The following is a 21,207-nucleotide window of genomic DNA, read 5'->3' as shown; positions in this document are numbered from 1 at the left end:
TATCAGACTTGAGGGCAGGGCGAGGGGTAAGCTATCGTAGGATAGGGCGGGAAAAAAAAAATTAAGGGGGGATATTTGAGGAAACTGGGAGGGCTGGAAGAGTCGACAATTTCTATTTCGTTCCCTTTGACTTACAATGCAGGATCCTTTGCCTTGCTTACCCTATTGTAAGGAGAGTTGTAACCTCTCGTCCCGAAATACGGACTTACACTGAGAAGAGGTCGTCAAGACAAACAGGAAAAAAGATGAATACACACCCAAGAAGTCTCAATTGACCGGACCGGAGGAGAATTTGGAGATCAAAGAAGCAAGGCGGATGAGACGGGTGATCCGGGACGTTTCCTCGGGTGGCGGCGGCGCCGTCGACGACCCACAGCAACCCGGGTGGGGGCTTTGTTGCCTTGACGGGGCCAACGGAGGTTGGCTTCGCTTTCTCCCCCCGCTCTCCTGCTACCTTAGGCTACCTTACCCGGTAGTGTGGTTACCAAGTTACCTCATTGTTCGAGTTTTTCTATTGCCAATTATCCTAATTGGGCGCCTTCTGCGGCGGTTAGAGTCGAATTTTCGAGTATTGTATGTTTAGCTGTTTCTTTTCTCTTGTGATGTCTTTACCACTACCGCTCGGAAGCCTCATGTCTGACACAACCCCTTCCTGCCCATTCCCTCATTCGCCACATTTTTTTCTTCTTCTTTCTGCTTCAGTGTTTCGGGAGTCTGTGCTGTGCCTGCTGGGCTGCTGCAGAGGATCAGAGGAGGCGAGGCGAGGCGAGAAGGAGGCGGGGGGCCCTAGAGAGGGTCATTGGAGGGGAGGATTCCAATCGATAGGAGATTTGACATTATTGTTGTTGACGCAAGTCAATAAACAATGGGAAAGTCAACAAATCGGGTTCCCCAAACAAAACAAGGACGGGAGATCGGATTAATCTGGAGACGGAGGGGGAAATTGGCGGAGACAGGCATGGCGGGTACGGGTATCGCCTGCTTGATTAGATAGATGGAAGGGCAAGGTATCCAAGGTATCCGTACGGATACCTAGATGGCTCCGCGAAGTGCCCACGCAGATTGCAGATTGTCAAAAAGAGGAGCCGTCTCAGACGATCTGAGGGAAGGTTTGGGTGCCATCTTTACCCATAGTGCTTTGGCGGCCGCCAAACAGCACCGCCAACGGGCAATTCGGGTGTCTGCTGGTCCTTGTCGTCAACTTGCTTTTACCATGGCGGCTGCGGAATCTGCGATGCTGCACCGTAACCAGAGGTTTGACCCAATCCCCCCCCCCAAGAAAAGTCATCCCATCTTTTCTTTCGTTCTGCGTGTGTTCAGGCTCCTGTGGGAAGACCAAGTATTGGTGTTACCTGAGCTGACACTTTCCCTTCCCCCTTACCTCGATTTTTTTGATTACATTCCCGTCCCTTTGTGTTGCAGCGGCGAGTTGTTCCCGTCCTTGGAAGAGTGCCCTCCCTTCCTGTCTCTGTTCCAGAGTTGCCGCCGGTCCCACGACACGCGGGAGTCTGGGAGAGACCAGGACCCTCCCCCGCCCTACTTAGTACACTACTGACTGAGGTGGGCTGCGGGCCGGGTGAGAGAAGGCGTGCGTGGTCTTGACTCTCTTCACGGGCGCCTGTTTTATTTTGAAAAGCGGCCCGTTGAAGAGCTCCAGGTTGGGCTTACTGATAAGAGGCAAGAACGAAGAATAGAGAGAAACACCAGTTTCTTTTTAGAGGAAACCTTGCAAGCCGCTGCCGCACACCAATGTGTTTGACCTTTCCCACACACTTCAGGAGCTTCAACGTTGGCTGGTGGGCAGAAAAAAAAAGAGATTTGATGCAGACGAGGGGCCGGGGAGGAGGCTCCAGGGTGTCCCAGATTCGCTAGCCTGGCAAGCTCGACCGTGCGGCGTGCACTCGACTCCCCGAGATGCCCTCCAGCATCTCTAGTCATCGTCAACGAGGGCTTTGGGCAGCTTGTGGTACTCTCTCCCTCCCTCGTATTCTCTCCAGACTTTCAGTGAAGCGAGATGACGCGGTCACGGGCATGAATTCGTAATATCAGGTGCAATTAATCGCTGACCCTGCCGCTTTCCCCGTTCAGATCGGAACCTGCGAACGATGCTGCGGAGAGCCTGGTCGATATGTTGGGAATATTGAACTATAGGTATGCTGCATGATGAACGGACCGGACAGCTGGGAAGGGAATTATTGGTGAGACAAGGTTGATGGTTGCCGCCCTGTGCGGTAGTCATAACAGTGGTGACGAAGAGTAGTGACCACAGGTAGAGGAGCGTGTGTGTAAGGTACCTAAGGCGATGTACCGCAAGGTTATGTTGACGAAGTATTTGTTTTGGTGTTTTTGTTTTGTTTTGGTTCCCGGCTGTGGCTTGTCGCGTTTGTTTAGTGGCCTGGCTCCATCGGCCACAGATCAGCCGTCTTTTCTATTTTGATGATGAGCCCACATTTTCTCGCTGCCCGACAGGCGGTTCACCAAGGTGGCCACTCATGTGCGAGACGCAGATGCTGTACCGTACAGCCCGGGAATGACGAGTTGGAAGGAAAAAGAAGCAAAGAAAAAGAAGCGTCCTTGCTGTGTCTTGATGGAGTCCTTGGAGAGTGAACAAGTGGCAGTCGAGTCGCGGCTACCTATGAGATCAAGGAAGGGGGGCTTTTGGCACTGCAGCGACTACTGCAGAGGAGCGTGTGACTGCATGTTGGACCTGGCAAGCTGGATCTTGGTCAAGGCGAATGGGCGTGAGGCTGTCCTGCGGGAAGAGATGGGTATCCTGGAAGCTTTCTGGGGTGGCACGGTGGGACAGGCGCCTGTGCTCTCAGACGAGTCTAAGTCTGTAGGAGAACTTCAAACTTCGAAGCGCAAGCCTCGTCTGGTCTTGGTTGGACCATGTGGTGCGGACGCTAGCTGTACATAGTACGTCGCTTGACGCACAGAACAGGAGACGAGATGGACCAGTCCCGCACATTGTGCATTTTCCCAGTCTGCCAGTCTTCATTGTCCAATACGTCTCCAGAGCGTGTTGATCTCCCTCGTTGTCTTGCCCATATTTTCCTCTCTGGTGAGGTTCGGGCTGCAGGAGACTTCAGACGCGAGTGCGGGACCCTGCAGGTAGATGGAAGGATGCAGCCAATGGGCGGTGCTGGCAGACCTCCAAAAGGCATCCCCCCCGGCTCGGTCTTGGGGTGTCCCCTGGTCTATTTGGATGCCAGACCGTTGGGTTAGAACTGAGTGATGTCAGGGTTGGAAAGAGGTCGTGGATCTGTGAATTTGTTGGCTTGTTGATAATGAAGGACAACAAAGACTCGGGCTCAGGTTGGCTTTCGTCACGAAGAAGCAAGACAATTCGCAGCCTGGGGATTCTTCAGTTGAGACGCTGCATGTCTAGACCTGGGTGATGAGATTTGTTTTTCCTACATCCGGGCCTGCATCTGCAACATTGTCGCTCTTGAACAGCCTGAGCTGCGGTCTTGCTCTAACAGACCAGGTCCACTTTGAAGCGCGTGGTCACGTGCTGATCTAGCTTGTTTGGGAAATATTGTAAACAACACACGCCACGCGCGCCATCGCGAAAAGCAGCAGCAGCAGCGACGTCCACTGTCCACATCTGCACGCCCTCTCAGTCGGTTCCAGAGCGCCCAGTCAGGTCTCGCCTTCGCCTGCAAAAAAGACCCCATTCTGACTACGATCCCCCGGCTTGTGCGTGCCATTGCTGCCCGCCCACCTGCCTGCCTGCCTGCACTTACCACTTATTCATTATTACCTGCCCAGTCGTGATCTCTTGTTGCCCATCTTTCTCCCGCGCGCCCACCCACCATCCACCGGCTCGCGCTGCGCTGCGCTGCACCTTTCGCACTTACACCCGCACCCGCTCCCGCACCCAACCGCCACCCACTTCACCCACGCACACTCACCGCGCATCCTATTCTTCTACGATTCCTATTTGCGCCTACCTCTTCCCTACCCTCACAACTCCTTCCATCCCCTTCCAGTCTTGTGTGTTGCGTCCATCTCCTTGCCGCGTTTCCAAGTTTTTGGTCCTCTTCCCGAAAAAAACCACCCTACCTCCCCCAGGGTCTTTCGCCACCCGCGCGCGCGCCTCTTGTCAGACGACGCAACAAGAAGCCATCTACCGTCCCTTCATGCGATGACTTGAGAAAGTTGTCTGCCGATCACGAATCGCGACTGAAGGGGAATGAAGATGCGAAGCAAGACGCATACCTGAACGTTCCTGCTTGACCAAACCCCCTCAGACCTTAGCGCCATGCAGTAGATGCACTTGCGCTCCCGTCCCGTCCCTTCTTTCTCTGCCTACCTACTCTGGCCTCGCCTCGTCTTGTCCTCCTGCCTGGACCCTCTCTTCCTCCTTTTCTTTCAGCCTTCTCTTCTGCAACATCGCGTCCACCCCCATCACCACACCAAGAAAGAGGGCGCCCTTTCCGGCTGACCAGGCCACTTCGCCTCGTCCACGTGTAAACTGTCCTGGGACCTTGGACCTCAAACACAAGTCCAGTACTCTCACCATCTCGGGATTTCCCCCCGAAAACAACGACGACACCACCCTGCGCGCCTTGGGAACGCTGCCCTCTCGTAGTCAGCATCCCTCCGACTGTCAACGGAACGGCAGAACATCACGCACTCTACCCTCAAGACCTACGGCATATCACCATCGACTGCACTTTGCTCTACCACCTACCTACTTACAACCTAGGGTCATCAGCGGAACAGTATACGACGACCAATAACAGCGACAGATTGTTTGGAACAAGGATTGATTCATTGCTTGTTGAGCACGCCTACTGCCTACAATCACATCACATCCTGCAGGTGGATCAGCTCTTTGTATTTCGACAGCGAACAACAACACCAGAAGAAAGTCAGCCAATCATTACGACACAAAGAAACACCATTCACCATGTCGTTCTCCAATAGCAGTGGCGGAACACTCACTGTTCCCAGCCCCACACACGTCCATCATGTCGATGTGCTCGCATCATCAGTTAGGAGCTTGCGAAGGTCCCTTTCCCGATCGCCCTCAAAGTTCAGCCTGGCGCGTACGAATTCCCCTAGCTCCGAGAGCTCACACAGCGGATCTCACACTCCTGTGCAAGAGCAATCGCCTTGCCGACGATACACTCCTACTCCTACGCCTCCCAGCAGTAGCCACAACAATATCAACTTTGGAGACTTCCAGAGCCAAACACCAGCAGGGCTTCCTCCCTCTATGACTTCGACGACGCCCTTCAGCTCTCCACCAACTCTTGCTACACCTTTTCGGCCCAGTGTCCGACTCTCTCTTCGCTCGGCAAAGACCTCAAAAGCAACCGGCAGCCCCTCGAGGCCGGGGACTCGATTGAAGACGTCGCCTAAATCCCCCCTCAAACGCGCGCTCAACGCTACAACAGAATTGGGGGTAAATTCCACTCCTTCCTCATCTTCAAGCTCGGAGGCCTCGGGCCAGGAAAATAACCAGTCTTCTGCACAACAGAGTCCACACTCCCGATCGTCCCTCCAAAAATCATCGCGGCACAGCCTCCATCTCGACGTATCCGGTCACGCTCAGCAATCAAATATTTTCAAGCATCTGGAAGGCCAGGGCGATTCGCAGGGAGCACCGGGATCGGGCGCTCTCAAGCGCAGCGACGCGATTATGAATCTGGATCAGGCGTCGCTGGGCAGCCCCGTTGCGAAGCGAAGAAGTCTACACGGTATTTCCAGTTTTGGTCAAAACACATCTGATTTCACCATTTTCGACAATACCAGCAGCAGCACACCCAGCAAGACCAACTTTGACATCCACGACGAGGCGAACCGCGAGCGAGAGTACGAGCTCTTTGGCTCGCCAAGTCCTCCCGTTCCCAGAGAGCCCCTCCCCTCTCCTACACCACCTCCTCAAATTCCGAGAAGAACCGGCTCTCTACGACGCTCAACCCTACAGCAGAGACAGCACGATCGAAGCTCGTGGGGACGCAAATCTGGCGCGAATCACTTGGCTCAAATGAGCGGAGATTTCTCGACCCCCAACGTCAAGAACCGACCCCGCCTATCGATGGATCAGTTCCTCCCCCCTCAGCTTCCTCGCGATAGCCCCTTCAATTCCAATGGGCCTTTGCCCAACCCTTCTGCTCATCCTGTTGAGCGGTCTTCTCACCAGCCTCACCCGCTGTCCAAGACATTGGTGACCTCGACGTCTGGCAACAGCCTCGAGGAGCAGAACAACAGCATGCCTCCCCCTTACGTCTTTGAGAGGCCACGAGCTCCGCTCAACTTCGCCAAGTCGATGCCTTATGGTTCCTCTCGGTCACTGTTCATGCAGGAGGAGAATGAGAACGTCACACCTTTCAAGGCAGCTAAGCCATGGGCGGGTGCTTTTATGTCCACCGGCCTCGTTTCGAAGGTTAACCGCAACCCTGAGGAAGACAATAAGCTCACGATGCCCGATACACCCTGCAAGAAGCCCACCAACGGCTTCGCTACTTTCCCGCCTCCGCCTGGGAGCGCGATCAAGAAGAGCAACCGCTATTCTTTTGGCGGTATGCCTTCAACACCGTTTGTCGCCCCGGGCGCTCCGTCACGCAGCACTTTTGGTGGCAATCCCGGAAAGGGTCTCGGCATCTTCCAGCGACTCGGATCACGCCATGCACGCCGAGGCAGTGTCTTGAGCTTGGATGATGATAAGAAATTCTCCCTCGACACAAACTTCAACATTGGCCTTGGGGCTGAAAACGATGCCCCTCCTACTCCCACGAAACATGGACTCACACCGAGCAAGGGTCTCACCCCCAGCTTGAGCAACTTGAGCGAGCAGAGCATCGAAAGCCCCAGCGCTAAGAGGTCATTTCCCCCTCCCATGTCAGCTGTGCGGCCGATGATCTCTAGAGAATCTACTGGTATGTATACCGCTGAGGAGCGGTCTGACGACAAGAGTGCCAGTGGCCCCCTGCCGAGTTCTCCGCTCGGTCCTACTAGCTCTCTTACCGGCGGGCCGTCTCCTATGCAGCGTCTTTCTTTGCCATCATTTAGTCGTTCGAGGTCTGGCAGGGGGTTTAGTGCTCCTTCACCATTGCGGACCCGACTCTGTACCAGTACAGCGAATTGTGATCTTCAAATGGACACGTTGGCTAAGATTGCTCCTCACCATATAGCTAGCCCTGTGGAACAACGCTCTCCGCGAACTCCCTCCTCTCATGTTGTTCTTCCCGACGCCAGCTGCCTATCAATCTCGAACCCGGCTGAGTCAACGCGGGGTACAACTACTCCGGTCACTCCATCTGGGCGTGAGTCCTTCCAAAGCACCTCGACTCATCTCATGACCCCCGTCAATGTCGGCCGTGGTGGTGGCGATGTCGAAGACTCCCTCTACTCCCGTTTCGACAAGGTAGAGATGATTGGCAAGGGAGAATTCTCCTCTGTCTACCGCGTGGTCAAGAACGGATACTCCCGCGCTTCATTCCTCTCTGTTTTTAGTGGAACACCGACGAAGAACCCTCGCGAGAGTCCTGAGCCCGATCGCATCTATGCGGTAAAGAAGGCCCGCCGCCAATTCACTGGACCCAAGGATCGTCTGGCCAAGCTCAGAGAAGTACACGCGCTTCAGGCCCTGACACACGCAGACCACGTCATTCATTATGTCGACAGCTGGGAATACAACCAGTATCTTTACATTCAAACGGAATACTGCGACGAAGGCACATTGGACAAGTTCTTGAGCAATGTGGGTCGCAAAGGCCGGCTGGATGACTTCCGTATTTGGAAGGTCATCCACGACATTGGCTTGGTGAGTAAACTTTACCTTATGCTTGTGAGGACTGATGACTAACTTCGAGACAGGGTCTTCAAAGCATTCATGAAGCTGGTTTCATTCATCTCGACTTGAAGCCGGCAAATATTCTCATTACTTTTGAGGGTATCCTCAAGATTGGTGACTTTGGTCTGGCTACTGAGTGGCCTGCCGCCAAGGGCGTCGACGCCGAGGGAGATAGAGAGTACATTGGCCCTGAAATTCTTCGTGGTGATTTCAACAAGCCTGCAGACATCTTCTCGCTCGGTCTCATCCTGATCGAGATGGCCGCCAACGTCGTCCTCCCCGACAACGGCCCTACTTGGGTTGCTCTTCGTTCTGGTGACCTCTCTGAAGTCCCTAGCTTGACCTTCAGCGCTACCACTACTACAACCTCTTACCGAGATGCAGCTGGTGTTCCCACCATGCAATCGCTAGATGACCCGCTCCTCGGTCAGACCAGTGCTCCGGATATCAGCCTACACTCGGGAATCGCCCCTACTCGGGTGAGCGTGGTCATGGACGACGAGAGCAGCCCTTTCATCACGCGTAAGCGCACCGAGCTCAGGTCCCCTCCGGATTTCATGAGCGACCCTTTTCACCCTAGCTCATTGGATCAAATTGTCCGCTGGATGGTTAGACCTGAGCCTGGCGAGCGACCCACCATTCAACAACTACTGACCACCACGGCCATGATGTGGGTCGCGGAACGTCGCAGATCAGCTGCGACTGTCTTCGAAGGTGTCTGGGGACCTAGCGAGTCCACCGCCCTTCCCACCTCTGTGGACGAAGACACCGAAATGATGGACGTCTAAACACGTCCGACACATACACATGCCGCCCCAGTCGGCTTGGAAGTTTGCTCACGGCTCCGGATATAAGGAGTGCGTAGAGCCCTTGACAAATTGTCTGGATTAATCGATTTTGGCTGGATCGCTCTTGCAGTGGATGCAGCGAAATCGAATTGGAACTCTGAAAGATGGCGTTGGAAGGCGAGCTCGTGTCTCCAAGTCTTTGGTAGCCATCGAAGACTACTTTATTGCGGCGGCGTTCCATTAACGAAATGACGATGCTACGGTTCATCCTTGTGGCGAGTTCAGCAATATCTTCTGCGAAGACTATGTTTGTCTTCCTCTTAGGTCATACGCTTAGCGGCATATCACGATTTCGAACTGTACGACTCCGCGAACGAGTTTTGGCGGCGAACCTCGGTACTCTCGGCATGTGTATCGGTTGGCACCGCTAGCAAAGCATCCCCAGAGAAATTTCGAAGAAGATGGTTGGAAAGTCTGACGGCTTGTTGGCATGGTTCATCAACTGTTGAGCTTGGTCTTCTGCCATGGCAGCGGCCGCTGCGAGACTTTCGTGTATAAACTAGATCTGGATTCTGAGAGGGGTGTCTGAGAAGACACCGGCTCCACAACAACCTCGTCGTCAAGTGCGAAAACAAAAACGGAAACTAAGGGGAAAATTGGGCTTTAGAGAGACTCAAAACACGCGGTTCCGTGTAGGTTTCTGGGTCAAAGCATCGCAGGGAAATGAAGGCACCAAGAAGGCGTCGATAAGAAACGGAGGCTCCGGGCTGCATTGCGCGAGCATCACAACATGTACATATGAGTAATTTTGTCAGAGTATCGGCTGGCGACTGGGAGAGGAGGGAAGGAAACGGGCTTTTCTTTTGTTATGTGCCTTCGAGCGCATTCATAGCCCTGGGTATGGTTGTTGTTTTTTATATTTCTTCTCTTGTGAAGAATACTGCATGGTGACCGTATCATACGGGTTTACCCAAGGATCAGATAGATCATCTCCTGGCCAGACTGCGCCTGTTCCCTTTGTCATTGGGAAGGTTGCAATCTTTCTCGGCTCATGATTCCATGACGAAATGGCATGATAGTTATGAACTCCTCATTAAAAAATTCATCCAAGATCCCCCCATGTCCAAGAGTGATTGTAGTCTGACCATGTTTCAATCTACTTAACATGGGAAATCGTTTCTATGCTCAAAGAGTAAGGTTAAGGTAGTATGTATCTCATGGCTGCCATCATGCTTTTCTCATACAAATCTTACTAGAAATAACAATCATGCAAGGGGAGATGGATTCACTGCAAAGTAAGAAAAGGTTGTGGTGATGGGTAGGTAAGGTAGTTCGTCATTCATGAGAGGCTCTCCGGATTCTTCTGCGTACAAGCTCCAATCAAGTGTTTTCCGCCTTCCCATCCGCTATCCAGGTATGCAAAGTTGCAAACGCCTAATTCTAAATGTCTCTACTCCGTAGCACGTGATTCTCTTTCCATTGGCGATTAAAGGAGGCATCAACACGCTCCTCGGAGTTCCGTCAAATCGCATGGCCATGTGTCTCAGCCTCCAATGCCTCGCTTGGCCCCCAAAGCCCCCCACCCCGGAGAACACGACTGGCTCTCGTCGAGGGAATTCCGAGGTTTCCTATGCGGATCGAGATCACGTTTTGCCCGTGGTGCCTATCCACAGCAGTTGCGTTCATTCCAGCTGCACCATCTTTTGAATTTTCAGCTTTAATTCAACTCCAATGCCAGCTTCTTGGCCCCAACCTTTGGGTTCAGCTTTTCCTTGTCTCGTCTCACTCAAGCTCTCGAAGTGTTTGCAGAGGCTGTCGAGTTTGTCTTTGTCTTCCTCCTCGAGGGCTGATAGACATCGTTGAAATTCATGGCGACGCCGAGGAAACGCATGTCAACGTCGGGCTGGTACGCGAGGTCGCCCAGCAGGATCTGAAGGCGGGTGCGAAACGTGGTGCCGAGCTGGCGCAGACGATCCTGGAGGACCGGGAACTCTGATGCGACGGCCAGGTTCTCGTCCTCGCCGTCGGGTCCCGGCATGGATTCCTTCTTTTGGTGACGGGGCCCGCGTGTGGAGATGCGCATCACGTCGGCCTCCTGTCGGCGGGTGAAGTCGGACACGCTCCAGCTGTAGAGGCCGTCGACGGAATCGCGATAGCTGAGCATGGCGCGCAGGAGGTCGCCGAGCTGAGACAGGTACGAGGTGCGGTCGTCTTCGCCCGTAGCTACATCGACGTGTCGGACGCTGCGCCGCGCGCCGAGGAGGCCCTTGTGTGTGATGTCGTTGAGGTACCGGGTATGTGCTTTAATGAGGTCGTCTAGGGTACAGCCTTCCCGGTGTATCCGTTTCTGGAGCTCGTTCCAGGACGACTCGATTACTTCGAACAAGATATAGTATTGAAGCTGGCCGATGAAGTGAATCATCTCCGCAAGAATGCCGCGGGTTGATTTCCAGGTTTGCACAACGATGGGGTCGGAATTCTGGAGCACACCGCGTGAGCCCGTCATACACTTGCGCCAAGTAGAGGCGAGGGCAAACTCGACACGCTTGATGCGCCACAGAAAGTTGAACACCTTGAGATACTGGCGGTTGCCCCAGTCGGTGACGACAACGTCTACTGGAGCATCGACCTTGTATTCCAGCGTAAAACAATCCCAGCCGATATCGCCGTGGGATAGTTGGAGCATCCGGGCGTCAAGGCGGCGGAGGACTTCAGGCGAGTCATACTGCGCATTGGACCCGCGAATAGCGTGCTCCAACTGAGCTGTCAAAGTATGTCGGTATTGTGCGCCGGCGGGACGATCGAGGTTCGCAGCAAGGGATTCCATGAGAAGAGCGATAAAGTCGCCCTGTCCCAGTAGAATGTAATTCTTCAACGCCTGGAGGTGCTCGAAGAGATGGAATTTGTTGGCCATGAGGTCTATGAGACGCTTCATTGTCGTCTTGTACGCCTCGTCAATCCAAGCCTCGAGGGTTGCAGTGTCGCCGTAGCGCAATTCCTTCGAGGCGGCCTTGGAGTAGTCTTCAACCCATTGCGAATCACCGCAACTGTGTCTGATAAAGTTGAGAGACTTGCCAATGAGGAAAACCTTTTGCGCAAAGTCTTGAGTGATAATGCTCGGAACCATGTCCTTGTCGATTTCGTATTTATCTTCCCATACACTGTTTCCACCCGTCTTTGGCTCGTCCGTCTGTTTCTGTTCTTTGACAAAGAACTCGCAGAACGGGTCGAGTAGCTCGCCATCGTATATCCACCGACGAAGAATATCGTAAAACGGGCGGGTGACGTGCACGAGCAGACGTTCGGCAAAAGCTGCAACCATCGGGTCACCATGCGAAGAGGAGAATCCGTGTACGAGCGAGATGAGTTGTCCACCTCGTTTACTCTCTGATTCTTCGGCAATGAGGCTCATGAGCCTCAGCCCCATGGTAGCTTCCCGCGTCCATACCACACATCTCTTCAATGTGACGCCTGCCTTCCCCATCCCACCTCTTGGGGCAGACTCTTCCAATGAAGACAATGCTTTGCGGATTTGACCCTCAAGGGTTGCGACTAGGCTGAGATAAGACCGTAGCTCACCGCCTATGGCAGCTCGAATACTTTGTCTTAGCAAGCCCTGGGCGGGGGACTTCACAAAGACATCGAGACGCCGGTATAATAGAGACGGTTCGGCGACTGTGTGTAGAAGAGAGATGATTGGAGATGGTAAAGTCGGGGGTAAGGTGATGGTGTCTGGTCTCGAGAAGGGCAGCGTAGTCGAAGATAGTCCTTGTAGAGTAAAGGGAAGATCTCGCAAGAGCACGGTCTCAGAAGGGTCGATCTCGACGTAATTATCGGCAAGCAGGGTGGATTTCAAGTTCACTTGTCGCTTATCCATTTCAGCGCCATCTATCTCCTTCTCCTTCTCCTTCTCCTTTTCCGGGTCCTTCTCTCTTTCGTTAATGGACTTGTTGTTCTTGGTGTGGTTCGGGGGGAAGTTCTTCAGTCCTTCTGGCGCAAAGGCGTCGTCGAACTGCTCTTCCTCTTGCCTTGATATCGGCGTAGAATTCTTAGACGACCGTTCTCTTTCATGTTTTCTGAATGGGTCGCGCTGCGTTTGTGGAGGAGGTTTCGGTGGGACGAGGGGCAGCGGCTCGCTTGGATCTGGCGAGTCGCCAAGCTGGTAAAGGAGGTAGAGGATAGCCCATTTCTGGCCCAAGACTGGTAAAGAGAGAAGACGAGTGTAAAGATTCGAGAAGCGCAGCGCCTGGCTTGGATTACTCTGTATGAGCTTCCGCTTGATCAGGTCTGAGGCGTGGTTGACATCTGAGGAAATGGCGGGGGACGCGGGGCTGTAGGTTGACTAGTCAGCGACATAGCATACAAGTGGTCGGGAACTGCGTGAACACGGAGTTGGGCTGAGACTTACGCATCCAAGATTGACTTCACCAGCTCGAAACAGTTGTCGTGTCTCTCATGGGCTGCGGCATCGTCCTCATGAGGGTCGTTGGGTACCAAGTGTGCTATTAGGCTGTCGACGGCACCAGCAATGCGATGCTCGCGGTTGGCCGACATGATGGCATTGCCAAATTTGCACTGACCACCTCAAGGTTCAAAGACAGCGTTGATTCAACCTCCTCGAACGAGATGCCAGAGCGGGCGGGGAAAAAGAGGTCCGGCTCGAAAGAGATCAACGTAATATGCGCCGTTGTTGTCATGTATCGTATTGATTTCGGTGGTGTATTCGCAGCATTGCAACCCGCTGTGAGAGACGCGCCGGACGCGACCTCACAGTGTTGCTGATGCCAATTGCAAGCAGCCTACAGGGGCACATTGGGGAAGTGGTCAGAGCGTCCGTAGAGGTACTGTCGACCCTTGCGACCGGCCAACTCACATATATTTCTCTAGTTGTCGATACTTCTTCCCCAGGCTCGACCCTCCCCCTGGCATTTGTCGTCAGACAGTTCGGCAAAATTTCCATCGACAAAGCAGTGCAGCACCTCTCAATCGCATCCCGTCTTCCTCCACTGTACGAGACCGAACCGGACCCAACCACTGGACCTCACTCCCGACCTTCGCCATCACGCCTGCGCCCACAACATGCCCCGTTCATCGAGATAGTACCGGATTTGCGATCGCATTGTCGCCCTCTATCGTTCTATGCTACTCATGAACATATATTCCGTCCTGCGCCGAGTCCTGCCTGCCGCCGCTGCTGCTGCACGCGACTGTCGCTCAGCTCCACTAATACGCTTGACGACGTGATCTGCCTGTCTGGCATCCCGTGTCGCAATGCCCGACATCGACCCCGCGGCCCTGAGCAGCCGCCCATCAGTAAATCTCTCCACGCCGACACTCTCGACCAAATCCATCACCGTACAACCTCCCGGCTCCCTCAAAGCCGCCAAAACAAGTCAGATCATACCGGCCCGCATTGACCTAGAACCGCTTTATACCGCCTTGAAGCAGGCTATCGGCCCAGAAGCATGGGTCATCTACAAGGAGTCAACCACAGAGTTTCTCATCGGTAAGCAACTCCGGATATCCGCGCAATCATCCTTCGGAAGCTGACATCTGCGTCTAGGTCGATTGAATCAGACCGAGTACTCAGAACGAATCGACCCCATCCTCACATCTCCCAATGGCGAAAAGGAACACCTCCATAATCAGCTAATTGCTGCGATATACGGCAATGTCACAAGGGAGATGCCCGACCAGGGCCTTGCCCCTTGGGTCAGCGCCAATGACAAGCCCACCGCTCCCGTTGGCAGTAAGCCTGTATCGGGGGATGCGGCGGAGCGTCGTCTAAAGGGCGACGTGATGCAGTTGCCCACCAAGGACCGTCGGCGTATCAAGGATTTGGTTTCAAATGACGTTAGTCTTTGCCTGAAGCTTGTTGAAGTTTGATATGCTAATGTCAAGGTTCATCAGTTTGATCCCTACGAAAGCCTTTCCAATATCTTCCTCGACAACCACCGACGACAGCCCAAGCCGGCCGATGTACCACCTAGTGCAGGAGGCATTGGTGGTATAAATAAGATGAGTGCGTGGAACCCCGGCCTGTTATGGATCAAGGCTGAGTGCTAATTGAAATGCAGATTTCGATTTGGAAATTCGCAAGCGCTTTGCGCAACCCTTGGCCGGAGAGTCTGGCGAGTTTCCCGATGCCCCCGTAGTCGAAGGCAGGATGTTACCGTTCTGCTACGATGCAGGGCTCACCAGCGGCCATGTCCAGGATGCACCGCACTTCATGACAGTTGCGACTGAAACATTCATCAAGGAATCGCTGGCCGCCATATTCGCCAAGACAAAGAGCAATGGCCCAGGAGAAGGTGCTACCGCTGGGTTCGGCGCGGGAACCCAATGGATTCAGACCCACAAGTACCGACACCAGCTCGTCAAGGAGGAGGATGCGGCCCTACGAGGTGACCTTACACGCGACAAAAGTGGCCTTCTACCTATTGAGTCGAAGGCAGCAAGTGAGCGTGGACCCCTTGGTATGGCGGATGTACGGATTGCCCTGCAGATGGCCGACAGCGGCTTGGCCCAGTTCCCCATCATAAGCACGGCGATATCATACGGCTATCGTGAAGGAGAACTTGAGAACTGGCACGACTACACCTGGCTCCCGGGTCTCGAACCTCCTGGAACCAAGACTGAAACCTCCGATATCAAACCGGCGGTTACAGAGCAGCTACCCAACGGACACGTCGACGCAATGGAAATTGACTCTGAGGCCTGGTGGGAAGGTGCAGATCCTCAAGATATGAGCTCCCTTGACTCTGTTCTTGACTCTTGTCTTGCAGTTGGATCATAGTATGGACAACCACCGACACGATCATGGGTTTCCAAGAGAGACAAGGTCTACTCCAAGCGCTTTCTTCAGGGTATCTATCCGGTTCACAGAGATTGGGAACGCTTGTGGGGCTGGACAAAGAGGCCGGGTCGGCCGCATCGAAGCTGAAGAGGCGGAAAGGGCTGGAAAGGGCTAATCGAGGTGTTATCATCAACACCGTCGAAGACCAGATTTTCCTGCATCAAACTGCATAAGCATTGGCATCAGGCAAGGCGTCATTGGGTTTCGCCATTTGGCAAGTTCGGTCGATTTTAACATCGTGCTTTATACTGGATTGAGGGACAGAGGAGGGCGGCGTGATTTGTGCATGCTCTCGTCAAAGCAACAAGGGGGCAGGGCGTTCTCGGTTGTTTAGCAACGGAAGGGTTCTGTACAGTATGGACGATACCCTATGGCTCGCTTCATGTGAGCCACATGTTTGGAAGGTGGCGAATGGTAGTTTTAGTCAGGAACGTTATAGACGAATTCATGCAACTTTAACGGAAGTTCTGGAAGGGATTTACTTTTAGGTTGGTGACTTTGTTCTTTCTGAGTTGCTATTTCACTTTGAAGCTATGTAAATCACTCTTTCCTCTTGGTTGCATACACTAAATGAATACAAGACTCTTCATCCCTCTTTCATCCTCTGTCTACAGCTTGGCAGCAACTGAGTCGCCGACTTCTTGCTTGGCCTTTTCTCTAAGAATCTTTCGCAAGATCTTGCCGGACTGGGAACATCGTCAACTTATTGTTCACACAATACACAGAGGAACAAGACTTACTGGGTTCTTGGGGATCACATCAGTGAAAGACACACCGCCTCGAAGACGCTTATGCTTGGCGACCCGGCCCTCTAACCACTTGGCAATATCCTCCCCGGAAGCGTTGGTGCCGGGTGACCGAACGATATACGCCCTTGGTAACTCTTCCCCGTTGATGGTGACCCCAATGACAGCAACGTCAGCCACATCTTGACGTTCGAGGAGCAAGGCCTCCAGCTCGGCCGGGGCAACCTGGTTGCCCTTCACTTTGATGAGCTCCTTCATGCGGTCAACAATGTGGAAGAGGCCGCCTGTGCTATACTCTTCAATATAAGCAATGTCACCAGTCCGCAGCCAGCGGCTGCCTTGATCATCTACGACGATGGTCTCGTTCGTGGCTTTGAGGTTACGCCAGTAGCCGCGCATGACGGTCGGGCCTGAAATCAAGAGCTCGCCAGGAACCTTGGCCTCGGTGACCTCTTTGCCGGTCTCGGGATCGACGAGCTTGCCTCGGCAGTTGGGCATGAGCTCTCCAACGGAAGCGCTGCGGAGCAGACGGTTCGGGTCCCACGTCATGGCTGTACAGGTGACTTCAGTCATTCCCCAGCCCTGCCGAACGATGAGGTCCTGCTTCTTAAGAATGCGTTCGGCCTGACGAGCCACGTCCGCCGCCAAGGGCGCGGCACCCGAGCCGACGGTCTCAAGACTGCTGAGGTCAAACTTTGCGGTGATGGGATGCTTTGTCAGGGCGACGAGAATCGGGGGCACACTGACGAGCTGCGTGACGCGGTACTTTTGGATGTAGGTGAGCATTTTGACAAAGTCGAATCCGTTCATGATATAGACTGGGATCCCCTGCTTGGCGAAGTTGGCGACGAAGTATGTCTGCGCATAGGCATGGTAGAGGGGTAGGAAGCAGAGACCAACGGAACGGGCAATGGAGGCCTCATGATCCGGCTCCAGCGCCGCTACCTTGACGACACCGGCACCGTTGGCGACGTAGCTGTAGTGAGAGATCTCGACGCCCTTGGGCACGCCCGTCGTGCCGGAGCTGTAGTTGAGGCAGCACGTCGTCGTGCGCGCGTCGGCCGGCTCGACCCACTGGAACTTCTCGGCCTGCGCCTTTGGGGCGATGAGCTCCGTCCAGTGACGGGCGCCGCCCTGCGCGGGCTTCTCGGGTCTGCCCGATCCGGGAACTGTGGTGTCGAAGACGAAGACGTTGTTGGCGGGGATGGAAACCTCCTTGGCTGCCTCCAGGGCGATTTCGAGACTGCCTTCGGCGGCGATCATGAAGGTCGCGCCGCTGTCCTTTAGCTGGTACGCCAGCTCGCGGGTGACAAAGGTCGGGTTGGCGCCTGTGAAGATGCCGCCGGCCATCAGGATGCCGAGGAAGACGACAGGGAAGAAGAGGTTGTTGCCCGAGAATAGGAGCACGCGATCGCCTGGCTTGAGGCCCGCCGCTTGGAGACCGAGAGCGATTTGCTTCGCCACGAGGCGGTAGTCGGAGAAGGTGATGAAGTGAGTATCTGGTCTGTCGGCGTCATAAAATGCTTTTCGATTAGAGAGAGGAGCATTGGAAGAACCAAAGATCCATGTCTGCAACGAGCAGTTCGGAAGGGGCTCCGACCACCGTGATTCGATAGGCATGTTGAAGTATAGATGTGTGGTGTGTTTGAACGGTAGCCTGCCGCAATAAGGTTTCGAGCGTCTCTTATGATCCCAGTCTTGCTCTTGACCGCGGCTCTTCGGGTTAGACAAGAATATGATATATTACTGAGCTTGAGTTAGTAACCACGATGGTGTTTCTGTCAAAAGGGCAGGATCCGCAAGTTACGCTGCGCCTTATCGTACAGGGATTCGACTTTTGCCTACGAGGCAGGAGGGATCGAGACTGGTAGCAGCCGACAGAGCCCAGTCGAAATATATACCAGCAATCATGGGGAGAACGGGGAGAACGGGGAAGACGGCAATTCCTCCAAAGTGGATTTTTCCTAGTCACATTATCACTGCAGGCCTACCTTGGCAATGAGCTCCAGACGAAACCCCAGAGCCCCCCGTGCTCCTATCGGCCAATGGCCACGTCCTTCCGGCGAGACTATGGCTCGCAATTGATGCATCCAAACCTGGGGGGAAGCAACTTCGTGACGCTAGATCTCCGCATCATACCCCTGTCGATGCGGGGGTTCGGAGCTCTGCGACTGGGCAAAGCTGGGGAAGATGGAATAAGAACCGAGGCATGGCGGTAAAAACGAGCTACCGGAAAAGTTGGGGGAGGAGGAGGAGGAGTAGGGACCGGACCGACGACGACACACCATTTCCTGAAAGGGTTTGCATTTCGTTCAACTTGCGATTGGGTTGCCAGCGAATGTCTACCACCTTGTATTCCACTTGATGTCGTCCCAGCGGATGTGTAAGAGGGCAGAAGCGGCCAGCATTCTGCCCTATCGCCCTATCGTATATTTCTTCGCAAGCTAAAACCTGGACGCTTTGTGAAACAGGGTATTCGCAATTGTATAACTAGATTTACAAGTAATCCATTATCGTGGTCGCACGAGGTTGGAGGCTTGAATCAAACCTGCATTGACCAATCGCCGCCGTTCCAATCGACAAGCTGGGTGATTGACAGCTTCTCCATCTTTGTGAGCAGACCAATCCGGAGACGGCCAATGTCCCGCTTTGGAGCCGCCTCTCCCCGAGGTTGAGGCTCCGTCGTGGTTGAATAACCACGCGCGCCAGAAATGGTGTCGAAGTTAGGTGCTTATTCTCTCTGCTGTTCATCTTAGCCTTTCGTCGGCGTCGACTCGCTTGTTCAAGCGTGTTTTCTCCAGTCTTTCGATCAATGGCCTAAGCCAGATCGTTGCAAATGGTCTGAGTACCTTGTTACTTACGAAATCCACAGGGGAAATCAAGTGAGTCAATTTGCAACTCTGCTGAGATAGACGTATTAAACTGTATCGGCGGCATTGGTGACAATTAAGGCTGAGATTGAGTCAACTCTACCAGAGTAGCATCACCCATTGCAGAAGTCTGTCCCAATATCGGTGTATTTGGACCGATGAGATTGCACCTGTAGACAGTCAAGCCGTGTCTTTGGGTCAATATGGCCAGAGAAACGTCGATCGAGGGCGGCATTGCACCTGATTATCGTGTCATGTGCCGTAAGCCGTACTGAATATGGTATCGCATTGTTGCTTGTTACGGAACTTAGTATCCAGCTCCTGGCTCCCTTAGAGGTAAGGTAGTGAGTTTGGCGCTGCTTCCCAAGGATCGATCAAGCGGCCCGTCGGCGTTGAATAGATGCGCGTCCCCTGCATAATAATAATTGGGTGCGAGTTATGCAAGTCTCAATAACGCTTACTCGTCCACATCGCCTCTTATGCGTCCACCGACCCAGAACATTACCTAATCACGCAGTAGCCGGCTCGACCAATCACAATGATCCATATTCCAAGCAGAGCTCACGACTTTTGAACCTCCCGAATCTAAACGAACAGCACATATCCGCAATATTCCAGAGCCCAGCGCCGCCGTCCCCTCACCCCTCGCCGCCATCGCCAATTGAGCCGTCAACACGTCCCTCGCCATGGCTTCTAGACTCTCACCTCTCCTCTTCAGATCAGCCCTCCGCTCGGCAACGTGTCGGGCGGCGAGGCCTCAGTTCCGCGCTTTCTCCCTCACAGCCGTCCGCCCCAGCGACACTCTCCAAGTGGTAAGCAGCCTCGCTTTCGCCCTTCGCCCAACATCAATTGCACTTGTAGCACGACTACAAGGGCTCCCCGATACTCATAAATCGTCGTTGGGACATGTCTTCCCCAAGTCAATCGCTAATCCTCTCCTGTCCGACAGCACCGCGACACCCCGAAAAACAACACCGATATTCCCTTCAAGTTCACCAAGGAGAATGAGGCCGTCATCAACGAAATTCTGAAGCGCTACCCGCCGCAATATAAGAAGGCCGCTGTCATGCCCATCCTCGACCTTGGTCAGCGCCAGCACGGCTTCACCAGCATCAGCGTCATGAACGAAGTCGCCCGCATGCTCGAGATGCCCCCTCAGCGCGTCTACGAAGTCGCATCTTTCTACACCATGTACAACCGCACCCCTGTCGGAAAGTACTTCATCCAGGCCTGCACAACTGTGAGTCCGTCATTTTGCTGCGATATATCCATTCGATCTGTACAATAAGCACTCTCCGAAGTTCCCGTGGCCACACTATAGTAGGGAAGCGATGTCTTTGATACACGCCGTGCCTGCGGGAACATGCAAACCAATACGACATCTTCTAGAATTGGGCAGTATAGCTAATATGTTAAATACAGACCCCCTGCCAACTTGGCGGCGTCGGCTCCGACGTAATCGTCAAGGCCATCACCGACCACCTCGGCATTAAGCAGGGCGAGACCACAAAGGACGGCCTGTTCACCCTCCTCGAAGTCGAATGCCTCGGTGCCTGCGTCAACGCCCCCATGATCCAGATCAACGACGACTACTACGAGGACCTCACTCCCGAGACGACCATCCAGCTCCTCGACGCCTTCAAGGCTACTGCTTCTGCCACCGGTGGTGCCTCCGCCGCCCAGGTCCCAAAGCCCGGCCCAATCAAGAGCGGTCGTCAAACCTGCGAAAACTCCAATGGCCTGACGAACCTCACTTCCGAGCCGTGGGGCCCCGAGACGACGCGGAGCGATTTGTAAGAATTTGGTGGCGAGAGAGGACAGCGGAGGAAGGCGAGGAGAACATTAGCGCACGCGCAGAAGTCGGGATAAGCCCACGAAAGGGCCCAAGCGAAATGGAACAGAGCCGGTGGGAGTCCGGCTTGTATATAAAACACAATGTGCTGTATTCGGAATGCATGGGATATCGGTTTAGAGATTCATGGTCTTCTGTTCCTACCCCGAGACGGCGGATATCTGCCTAATTCCCTTTTTTTTTTGGTTCAACGTGATGATCTTTTGTTTTGTTTTGTTTTAAAAACTTGTGAATGAATTGCCGCTCGAAATATGTTTTGTTTGATATAAACCTGGGACATGAAGGAAA

At 53.8% G+C, this 21,207-nt stretch overlaps 5 protein-coding genes across 5 annotated transcripts; 3 read left to right on the top strand and 2 right to left on the bottom strand.

The window, feature by feature from the left end:
* Positions 1-4,915: 4,915 nt before the first annotated feature.
* CORC01_13507 (uncharacterized protein) lies at positions 4,916-8,595 on the top strand (the record flags this gene model as incomplete). Its single annotated transcript, XM_022625124.1, has 2 exons — positions 4,916-7,777; positions 7,831-8,595. The coding sequence occupies 2 exons, from the start codon at positions 4,916-4,918 to the stop codon at positions 8,593-8,595; spliced, it is 3,627 nt and encodes a 1,208-aa protein (XP_022468369.1).
* A 1,786-nt stretch (positions 8,596-10,381) lies between these two features.
* CORC01_13506 (Spc97/Spc98 family protein) lies at positions 10,382-13,149 on the bottom strand (the record flags this gene model as incomplete). The annotated part of the gene is made up of 2 exons (XM_022625123.1): positions 10,382-12,926; positions 13,004-13,149. 2 exons carry the CDS (start codon positions 13,147-13,149, stop codon positions 10,382-10,384), a joined length of 2,691 nt encoding a protein of 896 aa, XP_022468368.1.
* A 717-nt stretch (positions 13,150-13,866) lies between these two features.
* On the top strand, positions 13,867-15,391 carry CORC01_13505 (uncharacterized protein; the record flags this gene model as incomplete). The annotated part of the gene is made up of 4 exons (XM_022625122.1): positions 13,867-14,101; positions 14,159-14,448; positions 14,506-14,617; positions 14,673-15,391. 4 exons carry the CDS (start codon positions 13,867-13,869, stop codon positions 15,389-15,391), a joined length of 1,356 nt encoding a protein of 451 aa, XP_022468367.1.
* Positions 15,392-16,059: 668 nt separating this feature from the next.
* Positions 16,060-17,817, bottom strand: CORC01_13504 (AMP-binding enzyme; the record flags this gene model as incomplete). The annotated part of the gene is made up of 2 exons (XM_022625121.1): positions 16,060-16,137; positions 16,192-17,817. The coding sequence occupies 2 exons, from the start codon at positions 17,815-17,817 to the stop codon at positions 16,060-16,062; spliced, it is 1,704 nt and encodes a 567-aa protein (XP_022468366.1).
* A 1,936-nt stretch (positions 17,818-19,753) lies between these two features.
* CORC01_13503 (NADH-ubiquinone oxidoreductase 24 kDa subunit) lies at positions 19,754-20,864 on the top strand (the record flags this gene model as incomplete). The annotated part of the gene is made up of 3 exons (XM_022625120.1): positions 19,754-19,879; positions 20,017-20,307; positions 20,490-20,864. 3 exons carry the CDS (start codon positions 19,754-19,756, stop codon positions 20,862-20,864), a joined length of 792 nt encoding a protein of 263 aa, XP_022468365.1.
* Positions 20,865-21,207: the final 343 nt, after the last annotated feature.

The sequence above is a fragment of the Colletotrichum orchidophilum genome (assembly GCF_001831195.1).
Source record: "Colletotrichum orchidophilum strain IMI 309357 chromosome Unknown Scaffold_196.1, whole genome shotgun sequence".
NCBI classification, from domain to species: domain Eukaryota; kingdom Fungi; phylum Ascomycota; class Sordariomycetes; order Glomerellales; family Glomerellaceae; genus Colletotrichum; species Colletotrichum orchidophilum.
The sequence above is the reverse complement of the archived record's forward strand: the minus strand, read 5'-3'. Positions and strand labels throughout refer to the sequence as shown.